The 27,867-nt window shown below is 44.5% G+C and overlaps 1 protein-coding gene across 1 annotated transcript; it reads right to left on the reverse strand.

Moving 5' to 3' along the window:
- Nucleotides 1-2,770: 2,770 nt before the first annotated feature.
- Nucleotides 2,771-25,026, reverse strand: DEPDC7 (DEP domain containing 7). The gene is made up of 9 exons (XM_004585423.2): nucleotides 24,780-25,026; nucleotides 14,552-14,942; nucleotides 9,460-9,587; nucleotides 8,460-8,649; nucleotides 5,030-5,241; nucleotides 3,866-4,008; nucleotides 3,555-3,680; nucleotides 3,384-3,462; nucleotides 2,771-3,084 (listed from the first exon to the last, which is right to left on the reverse strand). The coding sequence occupies exons 1-9, from the start codon at nucleotides 24,850-24,852 to the stop codon at nucleotides 2,891-2,893; spliced, it is 1,536 nt and encodes a 511-aa protein (XP_004585480.2). The 5' UTR covers nucleotides 24,853-25,026; the 3' UTR covers nucleotides 2,771-2,890.
- Between the last annotated feature and the right edge of the window lie 2,841 nt (nucleotides 25,027-27,867).

The following is a 27,867-nucleotide window of genomic DNA, read 5'->3' on the forward strand; positions in this document are numbered from 1 at the left end:
GGAGTGGGCCTGGTAGGGTAACTTCAGGGACCTCCTTGCTCGGCCCCTGCTTCCAGTAGTGAGTATGAGAACTGGGACTGGGGGCAGGCTGGTTTGGGAGCAGGCTAGGCTGGGCTAAGCTACCACATCTGCAGCCATAATGGATATGGGCCAGCTGGGTGAGGCCACAACACCAGATGGCAAGTGCCAGGATTGGGTGCGAGTCATGTTAGTCTGGACTGTGGTACCCCCTGGCAGGCCCAAGATCTGGAGCTGGAAAGGGGCCTGGACCACTGGACTAAAACCCTAGCCACAGGGAAAAATCACAAGATATGTGGCTTGACTTTGGAGTGCCATCCATCAGGACTGGGCCTCCTCAGTTGCTGGTACCTATGCTGTACAGCATGCCCAGATGTATCCAGGCAGACATGCCAGCCATCTGATCTAGGCCAGTAGGGGACGTCAAGTGAAAGCAAAACAGGTTGGACCACTCTTCTGATCAAGCTCTTCAACATGTCCCTGGGCCTGTAGATGCACTAAGATGGACTTGGTTGGCCAATAAACCTTGGGAAAGTTCTTTGGACCTGGCGCAACAAAACCAACAATGTCTCAGGGCTATCAAAACTACTCAGGTTAACACCCTTGGAACACTCTTCGCCACATAGGAAAGGGTGTCATCAAATGAGCATCCCTTATCCCCAGGTGCTGATGTAGTTTGACAGCAAGGAGTGGGCCCCTTCCCTTCCCTCACTGTGGTCACAGGAGAAAACTCCATCTGTCCTACTCCACACCTTGACCCTCCCCACCCTAATTGGAGACCCACATGGGTGTGCATCCCTCTCAACTATATCAGCAATGTTAAAAACAAAATTTAAAAAAAGTTTAAAGAAAAGGGATAAACTTCAATCTCATCTTGTTACTGTAAGTTTGAACAATTTCAAGCTGTATTATATTGCTTGTCTGTTTACCAAATATACCTTGACTTTGTACTCATTCCTTAATAATCACTAATTTGGTTAAAAAGTGTGTGGGGGGGGATATCTGTTGTAGTGGGTAAAGCTGCATTCCAACCCACAGTGCCTGGGTTCAAGTTCAAGTTCACTCCCAGGGTTAAGTTCCTGCTAATGTGCACCCTGGGAAGCAACAGGTATGTCTCATGAATCTACCAGCCACAGGAGACTCAGGTTGAGTTCCAGGCTCCAAGCTTCAGCCTAACCCAACTCCAGCTGTTTACGTGCATTTGCCGAGTAAACCAACAGATGAAAAATCTTTCCAATAAACTTTTTAAAACTTTCTAACTCTAATGGCCCATTTATAAACATAAGGCACAGTGGCATACAATAAAGAATAGCCCAGACTTAAAATAGCTAAATCAAGACTACAGGAAATTCATGAAGAGACATACAGACAAAAAGAGACAAGGAGTGGGAGCAGTGCCAGATATAAGCCTACAGATTGAAAGACTTTAAAAAGCACATCACACAATTTCCATATGTTTGGATCCCAACTGAACAAACTCAAAATTATTTGAGACCATTAGAAAATTTGAACACTGCATTCTTGAGTTGTATTTGTATGACTGATAATGACGGTGTCATGTATTTAATGCCCTTGTCTTTTGAAAACACATATTGAAATGTTATTGAGGAAGTGATATGTCACCAGGATGGCAGCAAAGATTGGGTGGAGAACAGGATAAAACAAGACTGGCTGTGAGTTCATCATTGCTCATACTGGTGACAGGTACATGGCAGGGCTTATCATTCCATTCTTCCCACTTTCATATACATTTGATACTTCTAATATATATATTTTTCAAATTCTTTTAAGAATTATTTTTATTGGAGGTGCTGACTTACAGAAGAGAGACGGAAAGATCTTCCATCTGCTGGTTCACTCCCCAAGTAGCTGCAACAGCTGGAGGTGAGCCAATCTGAAGCCTGGAGCCTCTTGGTCTCTGACACAGGTGGAGGGTCCCAAGTCTCTGGGCCATTTTCTACTGCTTTCCCAGGCCACAAGCAGGGAGTTGGATGGGAAGTGGAGCAGCCAGGATATGAACTGGCACCACATGGGATCCCAGTAGATCAAAGGTGAGGATTAGCCAACTGAGCCACAGCACTGGGTCCTACATTTGAAATGTTCCACAACAAGCTACAAAAGACAAAATTCATTGGCCAGCACTGTGGCTAGTCGGTAAAGCCAGCACCTGCAGTGCCATCATTTCATATGGGAACTGGTTCAAGTCCTGGCTGTTCCACTTCTACTCCTTGCTAATGGCCTGGAAAGCAGCAGAGGAAGGCCGTAGTCCTTAAGCCCCTACGTGCAACTGGGAGACCAGGGAGAAGCACCTAGCTCCTGGCTTTGGACCTGCTCAGCTCTGGCCGTTGTGGCCATTTGGAGAGTGAACCAGCAGATAAAAGATCCTCTCTCTCTTTCTTTGTAACTCTATCCCATATAAATATGTATATTCGTATATATATTTGTGTGCGTATAAAAAGATGAAGCTTTCAGAAGGATTAGACAGCCTGGTTTCTGACTTACCTACAATTCATGGTAATTAACAAATGCATTTTATCATGGCCTAAATTTCTAGTTTGCATCTTTAAGAACTTTCAAAATACAAATGACATTCCTCTAATTATACACTTCCTTATTATCTATCACTTTCTGTTGTAAACACTCCAAGTCATCTACATTTCTATCATGTGCTATAAGGCATTGAATGCAGTCAAGACCCAACACCAACATACCATCTTCCTAATACTTAGGTTCTGACACACAAGATTATATAAAAAAAAGTTTATTAAGTACAGTTCCACATTTAGAAATTCCAAGTTTACAAATGTGATCATTTCTTTAGGATACATAATTTATTCTTAAAATACACAATCTATATACATACACTAGAAACTCATTCTCCAAAATACTCAACAAAGATGTCTGGGTGACACTTATAGAACTGACCTAGCAACTTTTTCTTCTCTTTGGCAGACAGTTTTGAGTCCTCATCAATAGTTTTTATTAAGTTCAAGAGCTCATCTTTGGTTGTCTTCTGTGTACTGTTGGAATAGTCACTTTGATTGATTCTCTGGCAATAAATATACCCTTACAGAGGTAAAAAAAAAAAAAAGGTTCACTTAGGACAATATTCCTTTAATTAAAACCAGCTAATATTTGATACTTGTTTTCTTCTTCCATTTTACAAAGTACATTGAAGAAATAAGCACTAGTGATTTTTTTGTTAAAAAATCCTGCACAAGTTGCTTTTTGAATAGCTTCTGTGCTAAATCTGTGTAACTGAGAAAAATATTTAGAATTCAGTTTAAATAAAAGTGTAAAATACCTTCAACTAAGCACTGGAATCTGTCTTTGGAAGGTAATGAAAATAAAATTTCTCAGATTACCTGCATCTTTATTTGGGTCTCTTCCCTTCTGTATGGCCAAAAGTTTAATACTGACAATTTTATGTAGAGTTCCAGGAATCTGAAGAAAAAGGAACATGGGGCATTATTCGAATGTGTTACAATCTAGCAATCTATTAAATAAAACCCTGTGGTTGGTTCAGCTTAGCTTACCTTGAAAACGTCTTTTTGATGATCCATTAAAAAGAGTACCAGGAGGTCAGTTTTGCCCTTGGATAAGTTTTTGTTGTCAACAATGGCTTTTGAGAATATCCTTTTCACAACCATTCGGTTGTCACTCTACAAACAGAATACACACTGCATGTATTTAGAAGACTCAAGTTTGATTCCGTTTAATAAGAAAGGGAATATTGGCAGCTGTTATCCATTTCAGCATGCCTGCTACTGAAGAGGGAGTAATTTGATACATGGGTCTTATAAGTATTAGATTCTCAATACAAGTAACATTTAAACAAAAGACTTACGTCTTTCTGTAATTTAAATTCAGAAGGATGTGCCGCAACAGCCATGAAATACAGCAGTCTTCTGAATTCTTCCCTATTTTGGGTATCCAAAAGCTTCAGGAAGAGCTGAGTAGCTTCTAATGCTATTTCAGTCTTCCCATTCACTTTGACCAAAAAAAAAAAGAACCACTTTTAATTGACCAAACATGACTGTATTCAAGGGAAAAAAACCTCAAGTTACAGCTTAAATCAAACAGTACATTTATTCAAAATTGCTTCCAAAAACCAAAACAAGACTAGGGATTACAGTGAATGACCCATACCATAAAGGAAGCCTGTTTTCCAGTTGGCAACTAATTGCCTAAGTTCTTGTAATATAGTAGCTTAGATCATTAAATCCAGCTCTTGGCTTTGAGGACAAACTCCCAGCCTGTACTTTTCATTAACTCGATACATTCTAGGGGCCTGCTATGTGCATTAAGCTGGTATATCCATCTCTACCTAGGAAAAACAAAAGGAATCTTTTTGACACTTCCAGTTTGCTTTAAACAGCCCACGTGGAAGAGTCTGGCTCACTGATAGAGGGACATGGCAGTGGTGGTGCTGCTGGTAATTCCCCTAAAGAAGATAAAGCTGGGGCCTGCGTTGTGGCAAGGTGGGTAAAGCCACAGCCTGTGACCGTGGCATCCCACGAGGACGCCAGCTCATGTCCAGGCGGTTCCACTTCTGACCCAGCTCTCTGCTAATGGTCTGGGACTAACACCAGATGATGACCCGAGCACTGGGCCCCCTGCCATCCACATAGGAGACCCGGGTGACTTCGGTCGGTTCCAGGCCTGGCTGCTGCAGTCATTAGGGAGTGAAACAGTGGATAGACCTTTTTTTCTCGCTCTCCTTAACACTCTCAAATGAATCAATCATTCTCAAAAAAGAATTTCTGCTCCAACCTAATGATTTTTGTGAATTGAGGGAATTTTCCTGTTGCAATCAGAAGTTTCCAATAGCACTAGAGTTCACTAATGCCTCTTTCCAAAGGAAAAATAACAGATTTTGGAATAACCATGTTTTCCATGAATTAATCCAGATTCTGCCTTCAGGTAGTACTATCTTGGTTACTCTTGAAAAGAACTACCATTTTCCTCTTTCCTTACAAAAATAAATTCTATCTGGAAGGTTCTTACTTACCTAGGAGTTCTGCAATTCCATTGTGAACATCAGATAAGTGATTCAACAGAGGCTCCCTATTACTGTAGTATTTGCTAATGGCATCAAACAGAAGTCCTTTCACCACGTCTGTGCCATCTGGCTGCTCAGGGAAGCTTCTGCTTATGTCCACCACCAAATGGTCTGGAAAGTATTCTAAGCAGTCAATCGCTGCTGATAGCCATTCGTCTTCCCTGGGTCAGAGAGACAGGCCAGGACACCAAAAATTTATGTTGACAGCATAAACCACTATACATTTAAAGATACGTTTAATTCAATTTTAAACAATGAAATGGAAACAGACACACATGTCTCATTTGCTGGCTTATTATACAAATACCGACAAGAGCATAGAACTCAATCCCAGTCTCCCACATGGGTGGCAACAATGCAAATACTTGGTGAGCCACTACCATTGCATCTACCACTACCACTAGCAGGTGCAAGAATCAGAAGCTGGGCATGGCGCCGTGGCCTAGCAGCTAAAGTCCTTGCCTTGAACACTCCAAGATCCCATATGGGTGCTGGTTCGTATCCCAGCAGCCCCCACTTCCTGTCCAGCTCTCTGCTTGTGTCCTGGGAAAGCAGTCGAGGACGGCCCAAAGCCTTAGGACCCTGCACCTGTGTAGGAGACCCACAAGAGGTTCAGGGCTCCTGGCTTCGTATTGGCTCAGCTCCAGCCATTGCAGTCACAGTAGACAGATCTTCCTCTCTGTCTCTCCTCCTCTCTGTATATCTGACTGCAGTAAAAATAAATAAATCTGGAGCCAGGGATCAAATCCAGACACTTCTAAACTACATGTTAATTGCGAGGCCATATATACAACAGTTTAATACATAGCTGGATCATCTATCATAGTTAAACAGCAAGTGTCCAGCCATCAAAATAGACAATCAAATGACAAGTCATTCGCTCAGGCCCCAGGCAGGACCAGGACCAGGACCCAGATCTGACGCCGAGGCCAGACTTTGATTCAGTGCAGCTTCTTCAGAGCTATGTGTATCATGTATCATTTCTCTGGCTAGGGCAGAACACATGACAATAGTTACAAGATAATATAATATCAACTACCATGTGTAGCAAAATGCAGCTGAAAAACTTCAGAAGAGTCCTAACATTTCAAGAAATGAAACGACCAACTCTTAAGCTCCAATCCGTTAACATAGTTCAGAAAGCAATCACGTTGTCTATGTCATGGACCTTCACAGCTGCTTCTGCGATGACCCAGATGCGTATCTTAGGCAAATCACTTCATCTCCGGCCCAAGTGCTAGCGGGCTTAAGATCTACAGGAAGTGATCTCTACTGTGACTGCCAGCACTGATTCTGCATGGGAAAAGATAACTGTGAAAAGCTTTCACCTGTTGCTTGAGGGTATAGAAATGTAATTTGAAGTCTTGTAGAATAAGCCTTCTATTATGTAGGCAGACCTGAACAACTGGTATGTTGGGATTAACTTTTTCACATGAGGTGTTAAGCTACCTTTTGCCTCTTAGCTATTACCTTAATAGTTCATCTCAATGTATAACTAGTGAAGTACTGAAAATATAAGTTGTATTTCTCTCTCTTAAATGGACTGGAACACTATTTGTTAGAGCAACACAATTAAAAGTTGAATAAACACATCAGGCTAATCTTCCACCTTGCAATACCAGAATCCCTTTAGACCCCGGTTCTAGTCTTGGCTGCTCTATTTTCAATCCAGCTCTCTGCTTATGGCCAGGGAGAGCAGCAGAACATAGCCCAAATTTGGCTTAAGATCAGCTCAGCTCTGGCCACTGAGGCTATCTGGTGAGTGAACCAGTGGATGGAAGGGCTCTTCCTCTGTAAAACTGCCTTTCAAATAAAAAAGATATCATTTTTTAAAAATTGAATAAACTAGAAAATATCAGGGCTTATTTTAACCTTTAATAACATTATTTAGGAAATAAAGTTTTAAAGTTATGAGAAATATAGAACTATTCCCGGGTGAGGGGAGAATCTTAATTTATGTATTTAGTGTGTGCTCATGTTATGGGATATCAGATAAAAGCCGCTGAAAAAAGAGGGAAAAAGAAAGCCTAGGGACAGTAGTCTAGTGGCTAAAGTCCTTGCCTTGAACGTGCCGGGATCCCATATGGACACTGGTTCTAATTCCAGCTGCCCCACTTCTCATCTAGTTCCCTGCTTGTGGTCTGGGAAAGAGGTTGAGTACGGCCCAAAGCCTTGGGACTCTGCACCCGTGTGGGAGACCTGGAAGAAGCTCCTGGCTCTGGATGAGCTCAGCACCAGCCGATATGACCACTTGGGGAGTGAACCAGTGGATGGAAGATCTTTCCTCTCTGTCTCTCCTCTTCTCTGTGAATATGACTTTCCAATAAAAATAAATAAATCATTGAAAAAAAAAAAAAGCTGCCACCTGCAGGGTTGGCATCCCATATGGGAGTCAGTCCAAGCTGCTCTGCTTCCAATCCAGCTTCCTGTTAATGTACTTGGGAGAGCAGTAGAGGATGACCCAAATGCTTGGGCCCCTGCACCCATGTGGCAGACCCAGAAGAAACTCCTGGGTACCAGCTTCTGTCTGGTCCACTCCAACTGTTGTGGCCATTTGAGGAGTGAACCAGTGGATGGAAGATAGCTCTTTCTCTTTTTCTTTTCTCTGCCTTTTAAAAGATTTATGTTTACCACCTGTAGCTACAATTCTCCTAAATCTTACTTTCATAAAACTAGCTAACTTAAAATTATATCCTTCACAGGCATTCTAGAGGCATATAAAAACATTTGTAGCTAAAAGGATTCCAAGAATTTATTTAGATTTTTTTAAAAGTAGATTTAAGACTTATTTATTTTTTATTTAAAAGGCAATTAGGAGAAACACAGATAAAAAGAGAGGGATTTTCCATGTGCTGGTTCACTCCCCAAATGGCTGCAATGGCCAGACTGGGCTAGGCTATGTCTCCCCGTTGGTGGCAAGGGCCTAGGCACTCGGCTCATCTTCCACTGCTTTGCCAAGTACATTAGCAGGGAGCTGGATCAAAAGTGGAGCAGCTAGGACTTCAACCTGAGCCCCTAACGGCACTCTGGAGTTGCTGATGGTGGCTTACGTTGACCCCTGTATGCTGTTCATCTTGTTCTAGATCCTTTGGAGAAATCTTAGAAGACTAGACTCACATTTTATTTGAGATAAGAGGCAACACAATCACTTCTCTTGGTGTGCAAGCTATTTACATGTGAAACAACAATGATGTGAAAGTAACAAAGCTTAAGTTATTTTCTAAATTCAGTTCATTCTGTTTTTCTCAAATAACTGGCTCTATCAACTGGCAACGCATATTCGACCCTATGGAAGGTAGAATTCCAATGATTATCTTAGAGCCATTATTTATAATCTTCCTCCACACATACTCAGATGATCACATGTACTGACACGTACTGTGAATCACCGTAAGCCTTGAGAATCGCCCGATCCAGGTAGTTACTGCTGCTGACTAGGTCAGGCTGCCTGCTACATGGAGGAACTTTAGGGACCATCTCCTGATGCCTGAGTAAGGAGTCGATAAGTGGCAGGTCTATAAGCTGTAGTAGTCGTGCAATTGTTTCTTCTTGCCATACTTCATTGATCACTACACAGGAGAAATGACAAGAAGAATTAAAGGAATTAACAGTTACTGTATGCTCACGAGAGTTTTTATCTAGACAGGTCTCAGCTAATAAATTTGTCTCCCCCGCTCCCCTAGACTCCAAGAAAAGAACAAGTCAACTTCATGAAGCGCTTTCTTGTAACAAAATAAAACAATCCAAGATTTGTTGGAAGTGTAGGAGAAACAGACTTTGGACAACAGGGATTCTTTTCATTCTCTGCACTGTATAAAGCAATCTGGCAGAGATAAGAGATCAAGTCATATAACATGTTAATAAGGGCTCTGGAAGAAAGAATGATTCATTCAATCTTGAAACTGGTTTGAAACGACTGGCCGCAGACTGTTGCACTCAGGGTGCCCACAACTGGCACGGAGGAGGGAGGGAGGAAGTGGGAGCCAGCACACCGCATGCCCCTGCCACAGACAAGGAGGAACTAAGAATTCCCTTAATGCTTTCATGCGATCTTCCAATCTATGCTTCCCCTAGTAAAATCTTGGGGAGAGCAACTTCTGAAGCATGTTTTCAGTAAAAATCTGCATGCCCAAAATTTCAGTTTTGAACATCCGCCAGCTGATGGGACAAAAGTCAGTGTTCGAGAGTTGCAACACTGATGTGTTTGTTAAAGATAATAGACTTCTGTTAAAACTGAATATAAGCAGCTCTACTACGGAGTGTGCTCTTTCTCTGCCTGCTGAATATTTAAATTCTAATAAAGGTTAAGATGGGAAAGACTGAAGCGCTTTTACTGGAAGCTAGGCTTCTGTTTCTTACTTTACATATCTTTCGCTTACCTTGTGGAGACAAGGTTGCAGAGAGATTTACATGAGGGGAGTTGGCAGGCTTCAAACTCAGATTTTCCCACAAATCCTCCAGACTTGCTGATTTGATATCAGATGACTTAAATAATGCATCTGTATTCCTAAAATAAATTTATTTTATGAGGTAATGTTTGCTAGTATAACCACAGAAAAATTCCAGCGCTTTAGAACTACAGTTTCTGGAAAGCTTATATATTTCAGAACAAGCACACAAAAATGCAAATTCTAAACTATAAAAACCGCTACAAATATGAAAGCACGCCACACGTTTGTTTCTTAAGTCCAAGCAAATACTGTAAATCGGGGCCCAGCACATAAGCCTAGTGGCTGGAGTCCTCGACTTGTTTGCATTTGCCTGCACTGGGATATCACATGGGCGCTGCTTCAAATATCAACTGCTCCACCTTCCTTCCAGCCCCCTGCCTGTGGCCTGGGAAAGCAGTCAAGGATGGCCCAAAGCCTGGGGACCCTGTGGCCACATGGGAGACCCAGAGGAGGCTCCTTGCTCCTGACTTCAGATTACCTCAGCTCCAACTGTTGCAGCCACTTGGAGAAGGAATCAGAGGATAGATCGTTATTTCTGCATCTCCTTCTCTCTGTAAATATGACTTTTCAATAAAAATACATAAATCTTTAAAAAATATTGTAAATACAGAGAAGATGAACTCCTAAACCTCTGGAAACCGTAACATTCCCAAGTGGCTTGGAAGCATGCACTTACATGAAGACACACTCATGTGTTGCCCCACCCCCACAAAAGCCAGCTTTTCTAAGCAAATGAACTATCTGAACTAGCCACAAGCATAATTTTGTGAAAATTCATGTCTAAGTAGCAGTGATGTTTTTTGAAAAATGTATTTTGATGGTATTACTTTATCTGCTTTAACTGGGGCTGTCACTCTTTTCATTATTCCACCTAGAGTGAAATTCTAGTATTTCTAGAAAAATATTACTCCTTTGGTTATCTAAAATGTGCCCCCTATTCTAGAACTTGTAAATAAGAACTATCCCATATTCAGTTGCTTTTCTTTTAAAGTTAATAAACTTTATACTTTCTGCGAAAAAATACTGTAAATAAATTCTCCCTTTAACATTTAGATTTCAAAATATTTTTTTAAGGATTTATTTGTTTGAAAGTCGGTGTCAGAGAGGTAGGCCTCTTCCACTGGCTGGTTCACTTTCCAGATGGCCGCGTAGGGCTAGAAGCAGGCCAGGCCACAACCAGGACATTGATCTGGGTCTCCCACGTGGCTACAGGGCCCAGATATTTGGTCCATCTTGTACTGCTTTTCCAGCCATTGGCCGGGAGCTGGGTTAGAAGTGAGGCAGCTGAACATGAACCAACACCCACACGGGAGGATGGTATCAAGGACAGTGGCTCTACCCACGGTGTCACAGCGCAGGTCCTATGAACATCTGCATTGAAGTAATTCCTTGACAAAAATTTTAGTCACCAATTTGAAAAACAAACTTGATGATGCTCACCAATTTTTTTAAGTTGTTATTTTTTTTCTTAAAAAAAAGGCTTATTTATTTTTATTAGAAAGGCAGATTGACAAGAGAGAAGGAGAAACAGATATTCCATCCAGTGGTTCACTACCTAAGTAGAACTGAGCCTATCTGAAGCCAGGAGCCAGGAGCTTCTTCCAGGTCAGCCCAGTGGGTGCAGGGTCCCAAGGCTTTGGGCCGTCCTCAACTGCTTTCCCAGGCCACCAGCAGGGAGCTGGATGGGAAGTGGAACAGCAGGTACATGAACCGGCGCCCATATGGGATCTCAGCACTTAAAGAAAAAATTAGCCAGTCGAGCCATTGCACTGCACCCCAGTTATCTTCTAAGGCATTCTTTGGGAGACAGTTCTCACCATTTTCAAAGACAGATCTATAATCCTTTACCTTGCACATGATGTAGGCGCAAAATGACCTTTCTAAATATACAACTTGTCCCAGGGGTTTCAGATACATAACCGTGCATCTGAGCGTGTTTATCATGCCTAAAAGAGTTAAAACGTAGTTGGGCCCCATGTAATGGCTCAGCAGCTGTATCTTTTCCTTGCACACACTGGGATCCCATATGGGCACCAGTTTGTGTCCCAGCTGCTCCACTTCCCATCAAGCTCCCTGCATGTGGTTTGGAAAAGCAGAACAGGTTGGTCCAAGGGTTTAGGACCCAGTACCCACATGGGAGACCCAGAACCCACATGGGAGACCCAGAAGTAGCTCCTGGCTTCTGGCTTCAGATTGGCTCAGCTGTAGCTCTCCCAGTCATTTAGGGAGTAAATCAGCAGATGGGAGATCTTTCTATTTCTTGCTGTCTATATGCCTGCCTTTTCAATAAAAATAAATAACTTTTTTGAAGAGCTAAAACATATTTCAAGATGAGCTGGGGACTGGCTCCGCCAATGAAGCTGCATTCCATATCTATCTGAGTGCCTGTTGCAGTCTTGCCCAGACAGCTTCTGCTTTGGCCCTTCCTGATGCGCTCCTGGGAGGAGAGCAGCTGAAGTGCCTGTGTCCCTGGCACTGAATGGACACTCGGACAGAGTTCCTGGCTCAGGCTGGGCACAGCCTGGCTGCTGTAGGCACCTGGGCAATGAACCAACAGAAGCGAGAGGTATCTCTCCCCCCTCCCTCCCTCCATCTTGTTCTGCCTTTCATGTAGACAGAATCAAGTATTTAAAATATATATATATATATATATATATATATATATATATATATATATATATGGCCCAGCATAATATCCTAGTGGCTAAATCCTTGCCTTGCATGTGCTGGGATCCCATATGGGGCTGATTCATATCCCAGCTGCTCTACTTCCCATCCAGCTCCCTGCTAATGGCCTGAGAAAACAGAGGAGGACGGCCCAAAGCCTTGGGATGTTGCTCCTGCATGGGAGATCTGTAAGAAGGTCCTGGCCCCAGCTTGGCGCAACCCCAGTCATTGTGGCCACTTAGGGTTGAACCAGCAGATGAAGATCTTTTTTTTTTTTAAAAGATTTATTCATTTTATTACAGCCAGATATACACAGAGGAGGAGAGACAAAGACGAAGATCTTCCGTCTGATGATTCACTCCCCAAGTTAGCCGCCATGGGCCAGTGCGCGCCAATCCGAAGCCGGGAACCTGGAACCTCTTCCGGGTCTCCCAGGCGGGTGCAGTGTCCCAATGCATTGGGCCGTCCTCGACTGCTTTCCCAGGCCACAAGCAGGGAGCTGGATGGGAAGTGGAGCTGCCGGGATTAGAACCGGCGCCCATATGGGATCCCGGGGCTTTCAAGGCGAGGACTTTAGCCGCTAGGCCCTGAAGATCTTTCTGTTTCTCCTCTCTGTACATCTGATTTTGTAATAAAATAAATAAATAAATAAATACATCTTCAGAAGAACGTTTGAAGGGAAATACCCTAAAACTGCAGGTTAGATCTGAATGAATTAAAAGAACATCAAGTACACTATCACCTCTGCACAGTTTACCTGAGGAACAGGTACACTTTATGAATATTTTATGATAAATAACAAAACTCACCATGTGCCCATTTAAAACCACTAGCCCCACATTTCCGTCTCCCTAGTCCACCCCATGAAGTGACCCCATCCCTTGGCCATGCAGCTAACTTCAGTCCTCATCTCCTGCAAGCAGCAATAATACCACAGATTCCTAACCAGAGCTCCCAGGGGAGCCCAGACAACGGCCAGGATGACTTTTCTAAAATACATGGGGATCTAAAAAAAAAATTTACTAAAAATGAAATGCATTGGGCCCGGTCTGATGGCTCAGCTAGCTGATCCTTCCCTTGTACACGCCAGGACTCTACGTGAATGCCAGTTTGTCTTCCAGCTGCTCCACTTTCCCATCCACTCCCCCAAGCAGCCGCAACAGCCGGAGCTGAGCTGATCCGAAACCAGGAGTCAACAACCTCTTCCAGGGTTCCTACATAGGCATAGGGTCCCAAGTCCTTGGACCGTCCTCTACTGCTTTCCCAGGCCACAAGCAGGGAGCTGGATGGGAAGCGGGCTGCTGGGATTAGAACCGGCACTCATATGGGATCCCGGCGCATTATAGGTTAGGACTTTAAGCCACTAGGCTACCGCCCCAGGATCCCAAGTAGCATCTTAATCAACTATGCTAGGGCCCGGCGGCGTGGCCTAGTGAGCAGCTAAAGTCCTCGCCTTGAACGCCCCAGGATCCCATATGGGCGCCGGTTCTAGTCCCGGCAGCTCCACTTCCCATCCAGCTCCCTGCTTGTGGTCTGGGAAAGCAGTAGAGGACGGCCCAATGCATTGGGACCCTGCACCCATGTGGGAGACCCGGAAGAGGTTCCAGGTTCCCGGCTTTGGATTGGCGCGTACCGGCCGTTGCGGCTCACTTGGGGAGTGAATCATCGGACGGAAGATCTTCCTCTCTGTCTCTCCTCCTCTCTGTATATCTGACTTTGTAATAAACTGAATAAATCTTTAAAAAAAAAAATCAACTATGCTAAATACCGCGCCCCATGCAGATAGAAACATCAAGGTTTGTTGGTTGTTGCTGCTACATGGAAAATAAGAACAAAATGCCATTTGCAACAAATACAGATGAGTTGGAAATCATTATGCTAAATGAAATAAGCCAGATCCAGCAGGGCAAATATCCCATTTTCTCTTATTTGAGGAAGTTATTTTACAGATAGAGTATAAAATTTATTAGATATCACATCATTTGGTATGTGGTTATATGTGTTGCTTCCCTGGATCATCAACATACATGACAAAATACCCTTCTTTCCCCCATGCTATGATCATGGATCCCTCGGTTTGTGATATTAGCATATGTTTCCAAGAAAAAATAGCACCTGTGTCTATATATAAAATGTCTACATTTGAACATGCCAAAGTATTCAAAGACTGCCAAATTTCAAACCTAAAAAATAATAAATTTATATTTTAAAAAGGAACAAACAAGTCTAGGAGTTACCATACTTCACTGCTTACAAATTCAATGCTGTTCAACATCTCATTAAAAAAATATAGATATATAAAGAAGCAAAACCTTGCAGCCATTTCCCTTAGAGCCCGAGATTGCACACGAACCTGAAGGGGGAGGTTGACCTGTTTTCTTTGCCTGCCTGGCCGTCCTGGTTCGATATCGTTGTGAACCGATAGAGGCTGCAACTACTGTCTTCAAATGCAGGCTTTTTCTCTTTTCCAAAGACCCTGGTGGGAACCGCTTCAAAGACTTTGTAGTCCATAAGCGCCTGACACACTCTCACGACTTTGGCCCGAGGAATATCGACATCACCGAAGTACTTATTCTGCATCAGGTGAGCGTAAATGACATCCACGGCTTCTGAACCCACAAAGCAGTCATTGTGTCGTTTTAGGTGATGCCTGCGTTTTTTCACCTCCACCTGTGTTTGAAGAGTGTTTATAATGCTGCTCCACACGTATGTGGCTCCAAACGGCTTCTGGGCCACACTGAAACCTAGAGGGAGAAAATTGCGAGAACCTGAGAATGACTACTTTGTTCATTTGTTGGAAGGTCTTAACACCTATCCAGAGATATTAAGAAGAAGCAATAGTGAGGGAAACACACGATCATTATTAATGGCAGCTCATTTTTTAAAAACGTAGTCTCTTCCGTATATCAAACAGTGTTATATCTGCTCAGACACAAGAGTTCACAAAACGATGCCTATGGACATAGATTCTGTAAGAAGACACAGGTAGTATGTAGATGTGATTACCGCTGAAACAGCTGGGTACGGAGGCAAGTGCTGTTTTAAAGCGGGACTGTGGTAAGGTTACGTGTTTCAGTGGAAATCAGCAAAACTAGGAGGCAAGCTGTTCCCAGACCTCCAGGGCAAGCAGAGAGGGAACATGGAGGGCCAAGCTCTGAGGTGGCAGGGTGCCTGGCCAGCAAGAGGCAAAGGGCGACAGCAAGTGGGAGCAGCTGATGGAGTTGTGGTTTGAGAATGCAGGGGAAGTGACACAACAAGCTGGGAGCTGCGTTCAAGGAACTCTGTTAGTGCCTTATAGAAATCATCTCATTTTCTCTAGCAGTCCCTTAAGGCAGACAGCATCTTTTTGTGATGGATTCAAAACACATTCCCAGGAGCCAGCGCTGTGGCATAACCGGTAAAGCTGCCACCAGTGGTACCAGCATCTTGCATGGGTGCTGGTTCTTTCCCCAGCTGCTTCACTTGCAGTTCAGCTCCCTGCTAACGGCCTGGGAAAAGCAGCAGAAGATGGCCCTAATGTTTGGTCCCTGCTCCCATGTGCGAGACCCAGATGACAACCCTGGCTCCAGCCTGGTTTAGTTTGGGCCACTGTAGTCATTTGGTGAGTGAACCAGCAGATGAAAGATCTCTCTGTGTCTGCCTGTCTCTTCCCCCACCCCAACTCTGGCTTTCAAAAACAAATAAGTCTTTAAAGCAAACAGAACAGAACAGATTCACAGAGGTCACATACAAGTGTACACGTTACAGTGAAGATCACACTAGAACTGGTACTGCTGTCTAAGACTTTCAGGCACGTATCAGCCAGATGCAGGCACTTTAGGAATAAATTCATATTTTAAAGCTTCCTATTTGGTAGGCTTTTAGATTAAGTCAGCGCTCCGTAAGCACAGTTAAGCAACAATTTGATTTCTGCGCTTCAGGATAACTTACTACAAAGCAGGAGGGACACAAAGATTTCAACTGAATACAAAATGAAAATAAGCCTCCAAAGCTTCCTATCATATTTTCCCTCATTTGTAATAAACTGATGGCAGAACGACAAAGGGAAACTAGGAAGAAAGAAATGGGCCTTGGGTTTTAGTCTTTTGCAGGGGTTGGGTACAGCTATCTGCCTTGAGCCGGCGGCTTCGCTCTGACGGTCTTTACCTGAACAGGGTGAATCCTTTCATGGACTGCATTTTCCGTTACCCAGAAAATTCAGTACTCCAGATGAGAGCCCCCGTTTTTCTTTCTTTTTTTTTTTTCTTTTTTTTTTTTGTTAAACTTGCTAGGATGTCATTTGTTTTTTGTTTTTGTTTTTTTTAATATTTATTTTTTTTAGATTTATTTTAATTACAAAGTTAGATATACAGAGAGGAGAAGAGACAGAGAGAAAGTGGAGCTGCCAGGATTAGAACCGGCGACCATATGGGATCCTGGCCCGTACAAGGCGAGGACTTTAGCCACTAGGCCACGCCGCCAGGCCCTAGGATGTCATTTGTGAAGCCCACCTAACTACTGGGCGGCTGAGTTTGTGAGTCCTGACTCCACTCCAATTCATACCAGCCTCTTGCTAAGACGTATGCAGGGAAGCAGCAGGTCAGGCTCAGTTGGACCCCTGGCACACACGTGGAGGACGCAGCCCGAGTCCTGAGCTCCTGGCTCCAGCCTGGCCCATCCAGGCCTGGCTGTCCTGGGGCATTTGGGAAGTTAACCAGTACGTGGAAAACACTGATTTTGATCTCTGTCTCTCCCCTTTTCACAAAAACTTAAAAAAAAAAAGTAAGCAATTGCTCTTTGAAATTACTTTCCTACTCTTTTAAACATACAGAATGCACTGATTTTGAGAATAAGAAAAATTCCTTAAGAAATGAAATGCCTACTTACTGCACCACAAATTTTTAAGTGGGTCATTTGGTATGTATACTGCCAAAGTGACCACTTAGGTGGGTCATTTCAAATTCATCTCTTGTGTTACAATAATTATAAGAACACTGAATCATTACACTATATCCACTTACACATCATTTGTTTAAAAAGATTTGGATGGCAGAGTTTATACAGGGAGAGAAATACAGCATAATTCTGTAGCTACTAGCTGTTTTGACAACTTTATCATAAATTTCATAGTACATGCATACACAAAGCCCTTAACTGATTATTTGTATGTTTCCAATACCAAAATAGATGGGTAATTTATCACTTACCAATTGTTATGTTTACAATGACACTTTTTTTAATCAAAATTATATTTTAAAATTAAAGATGCTTTATAAGCCAATACTAAAAGAAGGGACTGTTAGCAGTCTCACAAACGTCATGTAGTTAGCTTCAAAAACTGAATCATGGACCCAGAATAGTAGCCTAGTACCTAAGTCCTCGCCTTGCACGTGCCAGGATCCCATAGGGGTGCCGGTTCTAATCCCGGCTGCTCACTTTGCTTCCAGCTCCCTGCTTGTGGCCTGGGAAAGCAGCAGAGCACAGACCAAAGCCTTGGGACCCTGCACCCACGTGGGAGACTTCAAAGAAGCTCCTGGCTCCTGGCTACAAATTAACTCAGCTCTGGCCATTGCGGCTACTTGGGGAGAGAACCAGTGGACAGATGCAAGATCTGTCTCTCTGTCTCTCCATTTCTCTGTATATTTAACCTTGCAATAAAAGTAAAGAAAATCTTTTTTAAAAAAAACCTGAACTGTGAAGAAGTAACTAGTCTTGTCAAGCTGGAAATAAATTTATGACAATTAGTATTTATTTAGATTTACTCTATAATGAATAAAGCTGGAATAAGGAATCTGAGATAATCACAAAATAACCCCATATTATTTATACCCAGAACTAAGGGAACCCCAGTGTCTAATTAAAATAGAATGTTTGCACCCGTTCCAGAGATTATAACTGAAACTTTGATGAACTAAATTCTTTTCTCTTAGGTTTCAAGTCTTCACTGTGGTAGTAATAGCTAACATTTGCACATATACAATGTGTCAGGCTGTCTCCTCTCAGGTTATCCTGTTGGATTGACTTCTGTGGATGTTATTAATCTTATTTTGTGGAAATGAAGGCTTGGTGATTTAAACAAACTTGCTCTCCACAACTTAGTTGGTAAATATATGTTAGCTTGTCCTTACATATATTAAGTCAAGCCACGGGCCTGGCACAGTAGCCTAGTGACTAAAGTCCTTGCCTTGAATGCGCTGGAATCCCATATGGGTGCTCGTTCTAATCCCAGCAGCTCCACTTCCCATCCAGCTCCCTGCTCGTGGCCTGGGAGGGCAATCAAGGATGGCCCAAAGCCTCAGGACCCTGCACCCACATGGAAGACCAGGAAGAAGCTCCTGGCTCCTGGCTTCAGATCGGCTCAGCTCTGGCCACTGAAGTCAGTTGGGGAGTGAATCATTGGACAGAAGATCTTCCTCTCAGTGTCTCCTCCTCTCTGTATATCTGACTTTGTAATAAAAATAAAATAAATCTTAAAAAAAAAAAGTCAAGCCACCAGAGAAATAGATTTAGCATCAACTTTCACTGGAGCCTGGATTAAGCAAAATAGCTTTAAGATGGTAAAAAGATTAGAGGAAACATAATGAAAACCTCTAAGGCTTGTGAACCTCCAACTAAATGATTAAAAAAAAAAAAAACCTCTTAGTAATCATGATTCCTAAAATAAGGTAGATATCATAAAGTGCATACAGTAAGAAAGGGAAAGACATGTTAAGAATCATACTTGTAGGGACCAGCCTGCCTTTAGGCACCAGTGAAAAACACTTCTGAACTATAATAATGTTACAGGTGTAACCCACAGTCGTAACATTTGAGCTACAAGTAGGTCAACACATATGATTTAAACATCTATTAATTTGAGATTAACAGGACAACTAGAAAAGGGGTAAGGAGAGAGCCTCTATGGTCTCAGGGACGTGGAAAAGGCCAATCTTCACGTGAGAATTAAGAGGGAAGGAATACATTTCCCCGTATTAACTTGATGCAGAAATGTGGGAAATCAGGAAGTGTTTCAGGTTGACTAACTGTGTAAAAGATTACAAAACAGGTTAGAGCAGGAGAGTAGGCACCTGTGAGGCACAAAATACTTCCAGAATCTTCCAGGCATGATAGAGTTCAGCCCTTTCAGGTCCCTTCTGTTCTCACTGTCCATTAATTTCCAGCCATTGCATCCTGGGATATTTCCCCTAAAGCACCACCAACACCCACAGACCCAAACTAGCTCATGTTCATACACGTATACTTTAATATACTTTGGACTTGACAAGTAAATGTGCCAAGACCCACACCAGGGTAACCTGTTTATTTATTGCTGACTTCATCAATTGAATGCAGATCCCACCCCACCCCCCACATGCTGGTTTAAAACCTATTTACCATCATCAAGAGCTGAACTGAATATTGGTAGAGAATATAGCCCAGTAGGATGACCTACTGTGGTTTCTAAATACCATTTAAAAGCCCAGTAGTATATACAGAGTGCTTTGTAAGTCTAGCAATCAGCACTTAAGCTTTAGCTTGTCACTGAACTTCATTCAGACATGAATGAAACAACTCTTTAAAAATTCATCACCATCTACAGTTTGGTGCCTCCTTATTTACATCTGGCCAGCTGTTTTTGAAAAGCACCATAAGCAAAAGAATTAAAGCAACTAGAGACCAGCTAGGAATCCCTGAGTAAGAGCCCGATCCTCTGCGTTGGTTTCTTCATCCACTGACACAACAGTTGAACTCCAAGATCTCAGATATAAACAGTAAAGCCAGCCCTCCCACCTCCTTAGAAAAGGACATTGTTGGGTCAGTACTGTGGCACTCCTCTGCAGAACGCTGGCTTGAATCCTGTCAATTCTGCTTTTGATCCAGCTCCCTGCCAAAGCCCTTGGGAAAGCAGGGAAAGGATAGCACACATAACTGAGTCTCTTCTGATCACATGGGAAACCTGCATGGAGTTCCAGGTTCTTGGTTTCATCCCAGACCAGTCCTGGTCACTGTGGCCATTACAGCAGGGAACCAGCCGATGAAAGATCTCTTTCTGTCACTCTATTCTTGACATAAAATAACCACAGGAAGGAAGAAAAAGCAAAGAAAGAAAGGAACATTGAACAGCAAATACAATACTGCAGATTCATAAGAAATGAAGTCTGGGGACAAACTTGACTTCACCATATACAGATATGGAGTGGCTGTCTAACAGGAGAAATTAACTTAAGCAAGATATATAACATACTATACATGCAATTAAGTCCTATAAATTCATGGCTAATTAACATTCATTTACTTTTCCAGCAGTTTCCATCTTTATTTGCTTGAAAACAACAGCTGTTTTTCAAAAGCAAAGGCCTGCCCTTCACATGTGTTTGAGCTCTAGCGAAAAATGTTTACCCACAGGGACTGGTGTAATGACTCAGGGGCGAAATTCTTGCCTTGCATGCTCTGGGATCCATTTGCATACTGATTCATGTCCCAGCAGCTCCACTTCCCATCCAGCTCCCTGCTTGTGGTCTGGGAAAGCAGTAGAGGATGGCCCAAAGCCCTGGGACCCTGTGCCTATGTAGAAAACCTGGAAGAGGTTGTTGGCTCCTGGTTTTGGATCGGCTCAGCTCTGGCCTCTGCGGCCACCTGGGGAGTAAATCAATGAAAAGAAAATCTTCCTCTGTTTCCCCTCCTTTCTGTATATCTGACTTTCCAATAAAAATAAATCTTTAAAAAAACAAAAAGGAAGGGTCAGAGTCTTAGCCTGGTGCGTCAAACTGTCGCCTGAGACACAGGGATCCCAATGGGGCGCCAGTTCAAGCTCTAGTTGCTCCACTTCTGATATAGATCTCTAATCATGGCCTGGGCAAACAGCAGAACATGGCCCCCAAGTACTTGAACCCCCTTCACCCATACGGGAGACCTGCGAAGAATTTTCTAGCTTTTGGTTTCAACCTGGCCCAGAGCTGGCAGTTGAGGCCATTTGTAGAGGGAACAGTGAATGCAAGATCTCTGTTTAAATCTGTCACTGTCTCTCTCTTTACATCTCTGCAACTCTGCCTCTCCAATAAATAAATAAATAAATAAATAAATAAATAAATAAATAAATATTTTTAAAGGGAAGAATTGGTTTCAATCACAATCCATGCAATCAGCAGATCTAGCCCTACTGTGATAAAAAAAACTCACTAGTCATTTTAGTAGCGAGATACTAAATCCTTCAAAGTAGATCAATATATACATTATAAAATTGGATTTAGAAAAAAAACCTTATTTTTTACTGGAAAGATTTACAGAGAGGAGGAAAGACAGTGAGAAAGACCTTCCATCTGCTGGCTCACTCCTGAAGTGGCTGCAATGGCCAGAGCTGAGCTGGTCTGAAAACAGGAGCCCGGAGCCTCTTCCGGGTCTCTCACGCGGGTGCAGAGTCCCAAGGCTTTGGACCATCCTTGACTGCTTTCCCAGGCCACAAGCAGGGAGCTGGATGGGAAGTGGAGCTGCCGGGATTAGAACCAGCACCCATACGGGCTCCCAGCACATGCAAGGCGAGGACTTTAGCCACTAGCTTAACCAACCCGGGCCCTAAAACTGGATCTTACAGTCAAGTACAGTACATCACTAAAACATACACTGTTCAAAACAGATTTATTTATTTGACAAAATGAGTGACAAGAGAAGGAGAGAGAGAGGGGGAGAGACGGGGGAGAGAGAGAGAGAGATCTCCCATCCACTGCCTCACTCCCTAAATAATCACAATGGCTAGGGTTGATTCAACCAACGCCAGGAGCCAGGAACTTCATCCTGGTCTCCCACATGGGCCATTCTCCACTGCCTCCCTAGGCCCAGCAGCAGGCAGCTGGATCAGCAGCAGAGCAGATGCTGGTGTCACAGGTAACAGCTTAGTTCACTGTGCCACAACTCCAGCCCACAACAAATTTGCTTTCTTGGGCCTGGCGCCATAGCCTAGATTAAAGTCCTTGCCTTGAGCATGCTGGGATCCCACATGGGCACTGGTTCTAATACTGGCAGCCTTGTTTCCCAACCAGCTCCCTGTTTGTGGCCTGGGAAAGCAATCCAGGATGACCCAAAGCCTTGGGACCCTGCACCTGCGTGGGAGACCCAGAGGAGGCTCCTGGCTCCTGGCTTTGGATCAGCTCAGCTCTGGCCATTGCAGCAACTTGGGGAGTGAGCCAGTAGATGGAAGATTTTTTTCTCTGTCTTACCTTCTCTCTGTAAATCTGCTTTTCATTTAAATATTTTTTTAAAAACTGAAGAAATAGTATGCTACTATGTACTGTTTTCAGATTTCCTTATAATTTGGAGGTTCAAATTATTTAACTGCCGGGGCCAGCACAATGGCTCAACTGGCTATTTCTCCTCCTGCAAGCACTGGCATCCCACATGGACACTGGTTCGCATCCTGGCTGCTCCACTTCCCATCCAGCTCCCTGCTCGTGGCCTGGGAAAGCAGTCAAGGACGGCCCAAAGCCTTGGGACCCTGCACCTGTTTGGGAGACCCAGAAGAAGCTCCTGGCTTCATATATGCTCAGCTCCGGCTATTGAGGCCTTTCGGAGCAAACCAGTGGATGGAAGATCTTTCTGTCTCTTCTCTCTGTAAGTCTGCTTGTCTAATAAAAATTAACCTTTTTTTTTCCTTTTTAAGATTTATTTATTTTTATCATAAAGTCAGAAAATCAATGCAAAGTTAGTCGTGTTTGGGGTGTTAAGCCTGGGCAGCTGTGACTGAATGGAAAAAACCTTCTCTACTTCCAACGCCAACATTGCAACACTTCCACTGAACGTTGGTTTTGCTGGTTCAAAGTTTATTTTCTTCCTGTTTGGCTTTATGAGCATGCTGAAGACCAAGATTGCCTCATCGAAGATGGCTGCTGTCAGGTGAAATGATTAACCCACTAACAAGAACCACTTTAAAATACTAAGGTAACTAGCCAAAAAGCCAGCACCGGATCCTGCTTGAGTTCATACAGGCTAGGGAGATAGCATATGGGAAGTACTTCGAGCTCCCTGGAAAAGTGACACCAGGCCAAGTCAAAGACTTAGGTTACAGCAGAAAGGGATAACAGAACACACTTGTCTAAAGCCTACAAAGGGTTGGTTAGAGGTTGGCATCTAGACCTTATTTCTTCATGTAAATCAGGTCTCTCGTCGCTCCCTTTAAAGTATGCAAGAATTACTCAACAGCAGAAAAAGAGCAAAAAAAAGTCTTTAGCAGAGCATACAGCAGGAAGACAGGAAAGCAAGACCCATTGACTCGCATGACTGTGCTAAGACCACCATGCAGCAAACTAAAGGCCGGAAGAGGGCTTAACAAACGCTCACAGAGCCAGGTGTATCCCAGGAAATAAACGAGTGCTCTGTCAGGGCCCCTCTGCCCACTGCACCTGCCTTCTCCCACATTCAAACCCGCTAACCAGCACCCTACCTCTCCCGACAAGCATCTACTTCATTTTTAAACCCATCTTCCCTAATATCATCAAAGAAATTGTTCACAAATGCCCAAAGCTCAGAACTGGTATTTCGGCTGCTGCAGAAAACCAACTGCCACATTTTCATCAGGTGAAACTGGGGGACTTCTCAGCATTCACAAAGTATCAGAAGCTATCCCAAGGCTGTTTTCAATAGCATTGGGTTTTCAATTCCCAAATGTTTTAAAGGAGTTCTCGTCACAGCATCAGCCAAGGAAATGGTTTGGATGTGCTGCTCATCCAAACCTTTCACACGGAGGCAGAAGACAGTCCATATTGTGATCTTAGAAAAGTACAAAGAAACTGAGTTCTGGATCACAATTGACAGTGAGCATTTTGAAAATTAGAAGGAGCATCCCAGGATGCGGTGGGGAGCTGCACTCCTTTGACCTAGGGGAAGGAATCATGGCTTTTCCACGCAGCTCCAGAGAGGGGCCAATACTGTAACCTATCCAAAGGGGGGAGGGAGGAAGGCCAAGAGTTACCTGGATATCATAACAGTCATCTGAGTCCCCCTAGTTACCAAGCTGCATTTAACATTAGCAGCAGTCTTAGAAGCGATCAGAAGATTCCAATGGAACTTCCCCCGAAAAGGCAGGATTAGCCAACCTCTCTCCTCACGTTTAAAAAAAGTCAGAAACTTGTTTTCAGAATATGAATTCTGCATATTTAGAAGGCGTTAAAAAAACAAACTAACGCTTTCGGCCAAGTTCCTGCTAGGATAACATATCAACAGATCCTCTCGCCTCTCCCAGCAACGGGCTCGGGACTGCTACCCTGCGGCCACGAGCCACACTGAGCAGTCCGTCCAGGTGTGTCAGTGTGGCTAGCCACGTTCCAGGTACGGTCAGCCGCGGCGCGCAGCGCTGTCTGGACCACGGCGAGTGGCCGCCCGGCACGCAGCGGGCGCACGGACCAAGGCGAGGCCAGGTTCGAGCTTGGGAGAAAAGCCGGGCTGTGTGGGCCGCCCGGTCGGCGGTCGGAGAGCAGCCCGAAGCGCGCGCAAGGCGTGGCGGGCCGGGCCGGTGGGCCGAGGGCCCCCGGCGGTGCCAGGCTAGCCCAGCCGACCGCTGCGCGCGGGGACGGCCGAATGCCCCACAGCCCGCCCGGCCCGCACCGTCCCACGGGACGTGCCTTGGGACCTACCGGGTGGCCTCTGCGCGGGGCTGTGGAGAGCAGAGAGGTTGAGCGCGGCCGCCTTCTCCCGAACCGAGGCCATGGCCCCGGCTGCCCCGACGGAGAAGCCTTCCAGCACCGAGCCCACAGGCCGACTGTGCGCTGCCGCGCCTCCGCCTCCTGTTAACCGGCCGGGCCCCGCCTCCGGCCGGTCACGTGCTCCCAGGCGGACCCCTTGCCCCTTGGAATCCCGCAGGCGGGTCACGACCGGAACCGAGATCAGGTAAAAGGTATTTTATGGGGCAGGGCCCTTCCATCCTGCCCGGGCACCCTCGCGGCCGGCGTCCACACCTGCTGAAGTCCCACTGTGTCCCACCAGGCCAGCTACTTGACCCGGAGTGCTCGTCTTCACTCCCGAGGCTGGGAGCAGAATTAGAACCCGCTTCAGAAATTTTTTTTTTCGAAGATATATTTTAAAATATACATTCACTTTCATTTCATGTGAAAGGCAGAAACAAAAATTTTTTTGTTAATTGCTTTGACTCCCCAAACGCCCACACCAGCTGGTGCTGGGCCAAGCAGAAGTCAAGAGTCCATGTGGGTGGTGAGAGCCCAAATTTGAGAACCAGAATCTGCTGCCTCCCAGAAGGCACATCAGTAAGAAGCTGGAATCGTAAGTGGAGACAGGACTTGAACCCGAAACCTCAACATGGGAAGCAGTTGTACCAAGTGGAGCTTAAACCACTTGACAAAACTGGCCCACATAGTTACATTAAATATCTATCTATCTATCTATCTATCTATCTATATCAGATTACATTTAATAAATGGCACTTTGGAACATAAACATCTAAAATCATGTCATGGCAGTACATCCAGTGAGGTTTTCCTGCCTACAGGAAGGAATAAATCCAGTGCCGGCACTGTGGTATAGCTGCTGAAAGCAGTGTGGTTCCAGCCCCAGCTGCTCCACTTCCGATCCAGCTCCCTGCTAAGGTGCCTGGGAAAGCCATTAGAAGATGGGGCCAGTGCTTGGGACCCTGCACCCACGTGGGAGACCCGGAAGACACTCCTGTCTCCTGGAGCTGCCCAGCTCTTGCCGGTGAGTCCATTTGGGGAGCGAACTCTCTGTAACTACCTTTCAAATAAATAGATGAAGCTTTAAAAAAATTTTAAAAAGAACAAATAAATCCTTATCTGGCTAGGAGAACAAAGTCTAGAAGTCACAGAAGGGTAGCAGGCCCAGACCAGGGCTGCCAGGGTTGCCTGGGCTGCCCCAGAAGCAGCTCTGGGTCTGGTGGGGAGGGCCAGTTGGTGTGGAAGGGAGTAGTGGTGGTGAGGTGGCAGGAAGGAGCGGGTGGGAGGGCTGCTAACAGGGAGCATCCTACTTTCCTGGAAAGTTGAGACAGGAATCGCCGTGGTCCCCCCTGAAAACCGCAGCACTGTGAGACCAATAAATCAATGGACAGATAGTAGCCCATTTTTTGCAAGTTGGGAATTTTGCAGCCATTTTCAAACTGTGGTACATGTAATAAATATCTGAGAATACTTGTGTGACATGAGTATAAATTAGAACGATGATTTAAGTGGGAGTTCATTTTCAAGCTTATGGGACGAAGTTCCTATGCACAGTTGATTCTGGAAGCACAAGCTAGGAGCTGTGGCCCCAGGAAACTGGAGTGAGTGGGTGGAATGTGGGGAGGGAGACCTTGGCTGCTCTGGAGTTGGGAAAAGTTGCCAACCTGGTTGGCCCTTTTTTATGTGCTTTCTCCCCCTGGTGGTAGTAAAACCCAAGCTCACATTTGTTCACGAAATTTCAAAGTTCTGTTTGTTACTACTCTGAGATAAAACTGCAACTGAGGAGCCATTTGAGACACCGGGTCCAGGTCACACTGTCTTCTGCCTGTGCTGCCTAAGGGAAGGCACCCACAGGTCTGCTCTCGCCCCTCACGGACGGGAGAGGAGCTTTTTCTGAAAGCCAGTCTCCACAAATGCCCACAAGTGGTCTTTGGAGGAAGGCAGTTGACTTCAGTGATCACTTAGGCACTTCGTATAACTTTTTTCAGATTTTTCAACAGTTCATGCTGTATTTTTCTACCTCCCTTGGAATGTTGGAATTCTACCTGTCTGCATTCTATGCCCCCTGGAGGTGTAACCCATTTTCTACTGGTCCCTGGCCTGATTCTCCCATTCTGACACATTCTTTCTCTTTCCACCCATGACGCTTAGCTAGTGTGTTCTGTGCGGTCCTGGGTCATGTTCATATCAATGCTGTTTAACACACACGTTTGCATAAACACATCTTGATCGTCTAACAAAATGGATTTGATTTTTTCAGCAACTGTGCATTTGGGCATATAGATTTTTTATTATCCTCATCAAAATACAAAGTGCTATTTTATTTATTTGAAAGAGTGGTAGGGAAGGAGTGGTATCTGCTGGTTCATTCCCCAAATGGCCATATCAGCACAGTCTGGGCCAGGTTGAAGCTAGGAACCTGGAACTCCGTTGGGTCTCCTACATGGGTGCCAGGGGCCCACATACATGGGCTGCCTTCTGCTGGTTTCCCAAGTGCATTACCGAGTGGCTGGATGGGAAGCACAGCAGCTGGGACCTCAACAAGCACTCTGATATGGGATGCCAGCACCCTAGGGGGGCTGCTTAACCATGTGTGCCACAGTGCCAGCCCCCAAACAGTTTTTTAAGATCCTTCATTTTTTCTTATCTTAATACTTTTATTTTTTGTGTTGTTTACATAGTTGACAAGGATGCACACCCATTAGGGTGGGGAGGATTGAGGTGTGGTGGAAGGTGGGTGAGACAATGCTTACAATTTTCCTTTTCTTCCCTTTTCTCCTGTATCTGTGTGGGGAAGGGGAATGAGGAGGGTTCCAGGGAGGGAGGGGGAGGAAGCTGCTCTCACGTGCTAAACTCTATCACTTCCTGGAGATGGGCCTGCCCACTTGATGTCATCTCAGAAACCCTAATATGGAAAAGAAAGTTCTGAAGATATTGCTTGAGTGATCTTGATAGTTCTGAGACACTGTTGGTCTCATTGCTCCAAGGTTGAGACATTCCTTCCAAGGTCTGTTGGCTGACAGTCCACCACAGTGCTCCA

Source organism: Ochotona princeps, chromosome 4 (genome assembly GCF_030435755.1).
Source record: "Ochotona princeps isolate mOchPri1 chromosome 4, mOchPri1.hap1, whole genome shotgun sequence".
Classification (NCBI taxonomy): Eukaryota; Metazoa; Chordata; class Mammalia; order Lagomorpha; family Ochotonidae; genus Ochotona; species Ochotona princeps.

Excerpts from the sequence above, each read along its gene's own strand:
- DEPDC7 (XM_004585423.2), bottom strand. The coding sequence starts at position 24,852 with ATGGCCTCGGTTCGGGAGAAGGCGGCCGCGCTCAACCTCTCTGCTCTC. Across the intron at positions 9,588-14,551 it reads AGGTCAACCTCCCCCTTCAG|GAATACAGATGCATTATTTA; the intron begins GTTCGTGTGCAA and ends AATTTATTTTAG. Across the intron at positions 3,681-3,865 it reads AATTTAAATTACAGAAAGAC|AGTGACAACCGAATGGTTGT; the intron begins GTAAGTCTTTTG and ends TTCTGTTTGTAG.